This window comes from Culex pipiens, chromosome 2 (assembly GCF_016801865.2).
Source record: "Culex pipiens pallens isolate TS chromosome 2, TS_CPP_V2, whole genome shotgun sequence".
Lineage (NCBI taxonomy): Eukaryota > Metazoa > Arthropoda > Insecta > Diptera > Culicidae > Culex > Culex pipiens.
Genome location: NC_068938.1, coordinates 8582991 through 8592772, shown reverse-complemented (window position 1 = coordinate 8592772; position 9782 = coordinate 8582991). Strand labels below are relative to the sequence as shown.

The 9782-nt window shown below is 44.4% G+C and overlaps 1 protein-coding gene across 1 annotated transcript; it reads right to left on the bottom strand.

The window, feature by feature from the left end:
• Positions 1-8896: 8896 nt before the first annotated feature.
• Positions 8897-9685, bottom strand: LOC120412701 (platelet endothelial aggregation receptor 1-like). Its single transcript, XM_039573283.2, has 2 exons — positions 9412-9685; positions 8897-9350 (listed from the first exon to the last, which is right to left on the bottom strand). The coding sequence occupies exons 1-2, from the start codon at positions 9567-9569 to the stop codon at positions 8945-8947; spliced, it is 564 nt and encodes a 187-aa protein (XP_039429217.1). The 5' UTR covers positions 9570-9685; the 3' UTR covers positions 8897-8944.
• Between the last annotated feature and the right edge of the window lie 97 nt (positions 9686-9782).

Sequence of the window (9782 nt, the reverse complement as noted above, 5' to 3'; positions counted from 1 at the left end):
TACTGAAGAAAGGCTATAAAATCACTCGGAAAATGAACTTTTTAATTAGACCTCCTAGACCAACCTTCATTTCTACATATCGACTCAGAATCACCAGCTGAGCAAATGTATGTGTGTTTGGCTGTATGTAGACATGTGTACCAAATCAATGTCACTGGAATATCTCGTCACAGGCTTAACCGATTTTGACCGGAAAGGTTTTAATCGATCCGTCTTAACGTCCCTTGAGTTGCTATTTAAATTCATGCAGTTTTATCATGTATTCAAAAAGTTATGTTGAAAAAACTGTTTCATATTAAATTAAAATTATGGTAAAAAGGGTGGTTTTTTCATGAAACCCTCACATGTTATATATTTTTAGAAAGCATATGAGAAGACCTTTTAGGTGAAGTAAGAATTTTCAAGATCTGACTTACCTATCTTAAATTACAAGCAGTTTAAAAAAATGGTCTAAATTCACATAACCTCAACTGGTCGGGTCTGATCGCCACGAAAACGCCGTGTAGAGGGATGCCATTTTCCTCAAAGGCCGTGTCTGTATAATCTTGACAAAAAGTCTGTAGGTAGTCTGTTTTTTTACTCATCACTTATTTTTATTAGGACTTCTTAGGTGCTGCGAACGTTAGGGGGGATCCATAAACATGTGGACACTTTAGAGGGATTGAAATCACTATAAATGAGAGGAAGGCACCAACCACCTAAAGGTGGATTAACATTCCAACGCCCAAGGCTCCAAAAAAGTTGGAACGGTAACTTCAACTCAATGGTTCTCGGGCATAAATCAACCAATCAAGATGATTCTTCTTTCCAGTGATTTGTTAGGATGTCTAGATGATTCTAGACCTTTGCAGAACTTAATTTGATCAAATCTGTAATTTTTGCGATTAAAAACATCGTTCCAACTTTTTTTTTGCGTGTAAAAAAAATTCGCCGAAAATTCCGCGGAGGCAGTCGTTTAAAAAAAGTTGGAACGATGTTTTCGGTCGCAGAAATTACAGATTTGTTCAAATCAAGTCCTGCAAAATTTTAGGATCATCTAGACATTCTTACAAATCACTGGGAACAAGAATCGTCCCGATTGGTCGAGTTATGCCCATGCCCATGAGAACGGGCGTGTTGAAGTTACCGTTCCAACTTTTTTGGGAGGCTTGGGCGTCCGTGTAAGTTGGACATGCGTTGGGCGTTCCAGTGTTAAGTATCGTTTTTAATCGTGTTTTTACCGTTGTACTTAAAAATGATCATAGGGATTTAGGACCCAATTTTTTACTTGTATGCATCATTGAACCATCCTAACCCTCCAGAATAAGTCACTACGCCCAGTCACGACGTTCTAGCAGGATTCTAGCAGAATTCTTAGAGAGATGGATATTCTTAGAGCATTCTAGCAGAAATGTTCCACCATTCTAGCAGGATTCTGACAGAACCAGCTCTGCTAGAATATTTCGTGACTGGGCGGTTTTGCAAATCTACTTTTGTTTGCCTTCTCTTAATTCAAATGAAACTATGTCTAAAGAAGCCACTTTGAAACATCGATTTTTCCATACAAGTCTCCATACTTTTTAAAGAGATGGTCTACAAAATGGGATTATTCAAATATATGTATCATGAGAAAAGACTTGCTAAACGATTTGGTGTTTTCGACAAAGTGACTTAACAACCCAGAAAGGAAAAAAAACATAAAAGATTTATGGAAAAGCAATCATTAAACAATAAAATTCGAAAGCTGAGAAAATTAGTGTGTTGACTTTGTTGGTTGGAATGCTGGTTGACATTCATTGACATCTTGTGGAAAGTGAGTTTTTGACAGTGTTCCCTAAATAGTCCTTATTTTCCAACTGACGATGTCTGGAAATCTATTCGTTCGATTTTCCATGTTTTGGCTTAAATAATGTTTTGAACTTTTCCAATTGTTATTCTCGAATGCAAAAACTGTATTTGAAAAGAGCATAAAATATCACAAAAGTTTCATTATTAGTATTAGATATCAATCAAATAGTTTTTCAGAAATCTTCACTTAAAATAAAAAGTCTTATTGAGTGTCCCGAAAAGATACAGGTTAATTTTTTGAGCATGTTTTGACATTTTGCCGAAAAAAGTAAACTCCAAAAATATTTTACCTGTATATTTTCGGGATAAATTCCTAGCACTTTGCGATGTTCTACAAAGTTGTTCCCGGATCAAAACCTATAAGAAACTTGAAAATAGGAAAAGTTGACAGGGTTTTGGGAAATTTTCTATAAGAAGATGTAAATATTTAGTAAATTGAATAATGTTCCATACTAAAATCAAAAACTGGAAAAAAAATCAAAATTGGAGCAACTAAACCTTAGAGCAACTCTCTACAAAATCGGCCAATTTCGACCATTTTTATTTTTTGTATTTTTTATTTGACTTAAACTTTGTGGGGGCCTTCCCTATGACCAAATAAGCTATTTTGCGTCATTGGTTCACCCATACAAGTCTCCATACAATTTTGGCTGCTGTCCATACAAAACTTACTTTTTACTTTACTTTTACTGCTCGTACAACCTCCGGGTCATGAGCTGTCTCCAGATGCGTTGCCATCTAACTCGGTCCTGGGCTGCTACTCTCCAATTCCGCTGCGGAACTCCCACACTTTCCAGATCTTCCTCCACCTGGTTCAACCACCGTGCACGTTGCGCCCCCCTCCGCCGCGTTCCAACCGGCTCCGAATTGAACACCAACTTCACCGGATTGATAGTCTGGTTCGGTTGGCGCGCATCCAGCGCGTCCGGCATTCTTGCGACGTGTCCGGCCCACCGGATTCGGCCAGCCTTGGCGACTTTCCGAATGCTTGGTTTGCCGTAGAGTTGCGCCAGCTCGTGGTTCATCCTTCTCCGCCACACATTGTTCTCCCGTACGCCGCCAAAGATCGTCCTAAGCACTCGCCGTTCGAAAACTTCAAGCGCTTGCAGGTCCTCTTCGAGCATCGTCCACGTCTCGTGCCCGTAGAGGACGACGGGTCTTATCAGCGTTTCGTACATGGTGCACTTTGTACGCCGGGAAAGATGGCCAGACCGTAGGGTCTTGTGGAGTCCATAGTAGGCACGACTACCGGTGATGATGCGCCTCCGAATTTCTCTGCTGCAGTTGTTGTCCGACGTTACCAACGAACCGAGGTACACAAACTCCTCCACGACCTCGAACTCGTCGCCGTCGATCGTCACGCTCGGTCCTATGCGAGCCCTAAGGGACTCGGTTCCTCCTGCCAGCAGATACTTCGTCTTCGCCACATTCACCTTCAATCCAACCTTATCCGCTTCCCGCTTCAATTCGGTGTACCGCCTGGCCACATCCTCGAACGTTCTGCCGACAATGTCCATGTCGTCGGCATAGCAGATGAACTGGTTGGACCGGTTGATGATCGTGCCCCGCATGTTGAAGCCCGCCCGCCTCATCACACCTTCAAGCCCAATGTTGAAACAGAGGCCGGAGATACCGTCGCCTTGTCGCAGTCCCTTGCGCGATTCGATTGGGTCGGACATCGCCCCCGAAATCTTCACGCTGCACCGTGCCCCGTCCATCGTTGATTTCACCAGTCTGATCAGCTTCCCGGGAAAGCCGTTCTCGTACATGATCTTCCATAGCTCTTCGCGATCGACCGAGTCGTACGCGGCTTTGAAATCGATGAACAGGTGGTGCGTCGGGATCTGGTACTCGCGACATTTTTGGAGGATTTGGCGTAGCAAAAAGATTTGGTCCGTCGTCGATTTCCCCTCCACAAAACCGGCTTGGTACGGCCCAACGAAATCCTTTGCTCGCTCTGACAGACGACAGAAGATGATCTGAGACAGCACTTTGTAGGCCGCGTTGAGAATAGTGATGGCTCGATAGTTCTCACATTCCAACTTGTCCCCCTTCTTGTAGATCGGGCATATTACTCCCTCTTTCCACTCCTCCGGTAGCTGTTCTGTGTCCCAGACCTTGACTATCAGCTGGTGTAGACAGGCCGCCAGCTTGTCCGGGCCCATCTTGATGAGTTCAGCACCGATACCATCCTTACCCGCTGCTTTGTTGTTCTTCAGCTTCTTGATGGCATCCTTAACTTCCCTCATCGTGGGTGCTGGCTCGTCCTCGCCGTCCACTATACCGCTGACGTCGTTTCCCCCGTCGCCCTGGTACTCCGCCTCTGGGCTGTTCAGGTGCTCGTCGAAATGCTGCTTCCACCTTTCGATCACCTCACGCTCGTCCGTCAAGATGCCTCCGTCCTTATCCCGGCACATTTCGGCCCGCGGCATGAAGCCTTTCCGGGATTGACTGAGTTTCTTGTAGAACTTGCGCGTTTCGTTGGAGCGATACAGCTGTTCCATGTCCTGGCACTCCAACTCTTCCAGGCGGCGCTTCTTATCCCGGAAGAGATGGGTTTGCTGTCTTCGCAACTGTTTGTACGACTCCTTGTTCCCACGGGTGTTGTGCAGCAGCCACTTGTCCCGCGCTGCTTTCTTCTCGTCCCAAATCGCCTGACATTCCTCGTCGAACCAGCCGTTCCGTCGAACTCGGTCCACGTACCCGATGGCGCTCGATGCCGCTGCGTTGATGGCTTCCATGTGGCTCCAGCAGGCCTCCAGAGGGGCTTCGGCGAGCTTACCCTCGTCAGGCAACGCAGCTTCGAGGTCCCGCGCGTACTGGGTAGCGACCTCAGGATCCTTGAGTCGCTCCAGGTTATACCGCTGCGGGCGACGGTACCGGATCTTGTTGACCTCGGACAGGCGTTGGCGCAGCTTTGCCACCACCAGGTAGTGGTCCGAGTCGATGTCCGCGCCACGGTAGGTTCTGACGTCGATTATGTCCGAGAAGTGCCGACCATCGATGAGAACATGGTCGATTTGCGTCTCCGTGTCGTTTGGTGATCTCCAGGTGTACTTGTATAGGGAGGTGTGCTGGAAGAAGGTACTACGTATGGCCATGTTTCGGGAGGTAGCGAAATCGATGAGTCGTAGGCCGTTCTCGTTCGTCTGCTGGTGAGCGCTGAACCTCCCAATAACCGGTCTAAACTCCTCCTCCTGGCCAACTTGAGCGTTCAAGTCGCCGATGACAATCTTGACGTCGTGTTTTGGACACTTCCTGTACTCGCGGTCAAGAAGCTCGTAGAAAGCGTCCTTGTCATCGGCGTCGCTTCCCATGTGCGGGCTGTGCACGTTGATGATGCTCAGATTGAAGAATCGGCCCTTGATTCTCAACCGGCACATTCTGTCGTTGACTGGCCACCACCCAATCACGCGCTTCGCCATTTCGCCCAGCACGATAAAAGCTGTCCCCAGCTCGTGTGTATCGCCGCCGCTCCAATACATAGTATACCCACCGAGCTCTCGGTGGTCCTTCCCCGTCCAGCACACCTCCTGCAGCGCCACGACTTCGAGACCGCGGACCCGCAATTCGTTATGAAGAATGCGGTCGCTCCCATCGAAGTTGAGAGACCTGCAGTTCCACGTCCCGAGTTTCCAATCCCTGGATCCCCGAAAATCGGGTCGGCGATTGGATCGGCTCGCATCTGGAGCTCTCTGCACTTGGTTTTTACGGCGGGTGCGTGTAGCCATCACCAACCCCCTGTCTCGCCGGAGGACCGTCGTACCAGGACTGTTTAGAGTCCCACCCTGGCACTGGGACTTTTAATCAGCCGCCCCTAACCTGGGGAACAGACGCTGTTTCGAGCCGCCCCTAACCTGGGGAACAGCCGCTCGAGGGGGGGGGGGGGTCTGAACTCTATCCGCTGTAAGCCGCCCCTAACATGGAGAACAGACGCTTACCTCGACTATGGAGCCAGACACCAGTTTCTTCGGGCCGCCCCTAACCTGGGGAACAGACGCCCGTTGAAGGGGGGGGGGGGGGGGGGTCGCTCACCTCTTCAGAGCCGCCCCTAACCTGGGAACAGCCGCTCACGGAGAAAGGGAGTCGAAACCCCACGTTGTTTTGGGCCGCCCCTAACCTGGGGTACAGCCGCCCAAAAACGGATGGCGGAGGGGGGGGGGCGGGTTTGGTGCACGTACGCAACGCTCACTTGCTTTCACTATAATTTTCTTTTAAATTTTTAATATAAAAAAACTTTTTGCCGATTTTATTTTGTCGCACTACGATTTCACTCCGGCCCACTGTGCGCCTTCGAAATTTCTTCCACACTTCCAAGCCACACTACACGCAGACCGTTCGTGACGACGACGGTACGATCACACAATGCTACCGCGATGCGAAGGACCGAAGACGACGACGACGACGACGAGCTTCTTGTTGCCGGGGAGCACTTTATTGTTCACTTGTTTGGCCAGATCTAAACCGCAAGATCGACCAATTTTTTCGCGCGAAATATTGGCGATTTTGCGATCGCTGGACGCGGATTTTGTTTTGCACCGCTTCACTACAGGTTCCAACACCTGCTGACGGGAACTTCACGTCGCGGGGGACCGGATAACCACGGATTCGCGAGTAAATTCGACGGACCGGCCGGAGCACAACACCGCGTTAGTGCGCACGCACACAAAAGGTCCATACAAAAATGGTATGTAAATATTCAAACAGCTGTAAGTTTTGAGTGAATTTTCAGATCAGGCAAAGTTGTAGGTATTTTTTTTGGTAATTTTTTTGAAATTTTTTAAATCAAGACTAACATTTTAAAAGGGCCAAACATTGAAAATTACGCCCATTTAAAATGCTAGTCTTGATTAAAAAAAATCAAATCATTTTTTTTCGAAAAGATCGGAAAATTTCACGAATTTTTCATGTATTAAAACTGAAAATCGGACCATTATTTGCTGTGATATGGTCATTAGAAAATGGTGGGTTGTTTTGGTGAGATTAAGAAAACTTCAATTTTCGTGTTTCTTTTTCTTAAAGCGGCTCTATCTCAGCAACCCGAGGTCCTATCTGCAATGTCTCTTAGACAATTTCATAGCAAATTTTCTGAAATTTTCAAAAAAAATATTTTTAGAGACGGTCATTTATGGTCACTATTTTCAAAAATTGTAAAACTGCAAATATTTAGCTAAAATCAAACATTCGGTGGCCATATCTTGAAAACGGAGCCCTTTATCAAAAAATCTGTAGTGTACTTTTCGATTGCAAATTCAATTTTGCATTAAAAAATAATGTCAAATTTGTTTTTGCATGAAACTTCATTTTTTCCAAAAATCACATTTTTTTCAAAAATTCAAAACTCGGCAGCAGATTTTTTGACCATGTTTCTCTATGGCTCAAAAGTTGCGGATTTTTGTCCCCTAAAACATATCGAAAAATCTCGAAAATCAAAAAATACATATTTTGGGAAATTGAGTTTTAGTGAAAAAAAAGTTGATAAAAAAAATCTGCAATTTTTTTCCGTGTACCAATTTTTTCTCAAAAGTCCTCAACAATACCTACAACTTTGCCGAAGACACCAAATTGATCAGAAAATTCACTCAAAAGTTACAGCTGTTTGAATATTTACATACCATGTTTGTATGGACAGCAGCCAAAATTGTATGGAGGCTTGTATGGATGAACCAATCACACAAAATAGCTTAATTTAAAGTTGCTGTTCTACATAGTTTTGTTGCATAAAAATGTCAGAAACTGGTTCAGAATAATTATCGATAAATTTCTTATTTCCCGGGAATTCCCGGGTGGTATTTGTGACTTCGGGAAATTAGACGCTTTAGACCGATCCCTTAATCTGTCAAACATAAGATAATTATTACCAAAATACGATTAAATTAATATAACACTACAAAACATAAAAAAAAAACAAAATGCGGAATTCCAGAGAATTACTCTCCAAACAAATTTTGGAGAAAAATCGATCGGCAGAGCTCAATTTTCTTGGGAAAAAATCGGACTACACGACTTTCTAGGACAAAATCTCGTATGTTTGGCAGTTTAAACACTCGCTTCTAATTCCATCCAATTTGTTGATTTTTACTTTTTAAACAACTTATTTTGCTAAACCTTTGATAAAACTTGATGGCTCACTTCATGATGAGCTATTTATCACTCGATATCAGTTGAAAACGCTTTTAATGAGCTGTAATTGAATGTCAAAGTGCTGATATGCCAACATTAGAGGCACGATGGAATTAGATGATGTTCCCTCTGTGAATTGTATGCATGGATAGAAATTGGTTTAACAAATACGGTTACTATTTGTTCTCGAATTTGTAAACATTGAACATTTTATCTTAAAACTGCAAGACAAAACTCAAAACAAAAGACTCAACCATCATCACAAAACTCTTTGTCCTGGTCGGCTTAGGCAAATGAATTTAATTGCCCCCATTTTCAAGCACTTTTGCCCCCCACTTTCCGTTGCATAATTGAGCGGACACTCCTGAAAACAAATTTCTCCTCGAATGAAAAACGACCCAAAATTGTCGCCGATCTGTGCTGCCTCCGTGTCTGCTTGCCTGGTTTGTTTGATATTGAAACTATCTATTATTCTTCAATTAGCACCCTGGTGACCGACCTGCCCCCCCATCTTTGAGCTTCAATTTGCATAATCGCTAAATTAGTGCCAAACACTTTGTCCTGGCACGGCCTGCTTTCTTCTGCCATCAATTTACACTCTTGTTCTGAACGAGCTTTACTTTGCAAAGGGGGGGGGGGGGGGCGAGCAGAGGAGGTCCTTTGATCTTTGATGAATGGGTCATCGTTTGACTGTGAATGATTTGGTTATTTGTTGGAATGAAAGGGCAAACTTGAAGCAATTTGGCGAAATTGAAGGCTCGAGTTGATTTGATCTTTTTGAAGGAGGCTTTTGAATGTCACGATGGCTGTAGTAATTGAATTGAGTTTTAGTCATTTGCCTATAATAAGGCTTAAACTGCCCATTATATGATGATAAAAACAAGGTTTGCTGAAAGATTTTTTTCGTCATCATTTTGGTTTCATTTCCTTGTTCGTAGAAAAAAAGTTTCAAAAAACAGACTTGATTTCATTTATTTTTAATAAACTTTATTTTTCATTCATACACATCCTCAATTCTGGACTTTTTTCCCCGGGTGAGACATACCTTTCCCTTACGAATGATTTTCACGCAAAAAATAATGTCCTCTTTATCTTTCGTACATCTACCGTCCTTCCCTAAGAAGAATCCTCCATCGCATTGACACCTTGCTTCATCGTCACAGAACCCATTTTCACAGCTTAGTTTACACTGTTCTAACGTATTTGGCTCACATCGATTAGAATCAAGATTTTTGTGGTAGTTGCTATTACAGATGCAGTCGTTTGGGACATTGCAAAACCCATTGTAACAATTTTCACACAATGCAACACATTTGTCCCCTTCCTGGCGGTACTGATCACAGCATTTGTTCAGTTGTACTTTGAAGTCCTGACCGTACTTCCACTGGTAGCCAAATTTTCTGCAATATAACTCAAAAGTCGAATTCAAAACCATCACCAAAATAAAACCATTTTCCTTACAAATCTCCAGTTGAGCACGGTTCCTCAGCGGCTCCAGCCATTCCCAGCTGGGCGTTGATCCCCGAGTACGACGGCCACATCATGCTCCCGAGAACGTTCTGGGCCTCAACGGCGTCCCAAATCAACATCGCAATCAACGGCAAGGTCAGGCGAATCATGTTGAGCGCTTCCTGTTGTTGTGTTTTCCTCTTTAATTCGAGCACTTGATAAAACCTTAAACAAAGTCACTAGAAAGCACGTCTCGCTCAGACGATAAGTAAACTCGGACTGGGACAAAGTCGAAGTCGCAGAAAGAATTGAGCGAAATTTGCGCTACACTTTTCTGCCGTCAAAAGCGGTTCAAAGTCCTATGAGTTACCGCTTCGATCAAC

Bases quoted from the DNA above. Each gene is read 5' to 3' on its own strand.
- LOC120412701 (XM_039573283.2), bottom strand. From the start codon at position 9,569: ATGATTCGCCTGACCTTGCCGTTGATTGCGATGTTGATTTGGGACGCC. The intron at 9,351-9,411 runs GTAAGGAAAATG...GTTATATTGCAG, and splicing joins CCGTGCTCAACTGGAGATTT to AAAATTTGGCTACCAGTGGA.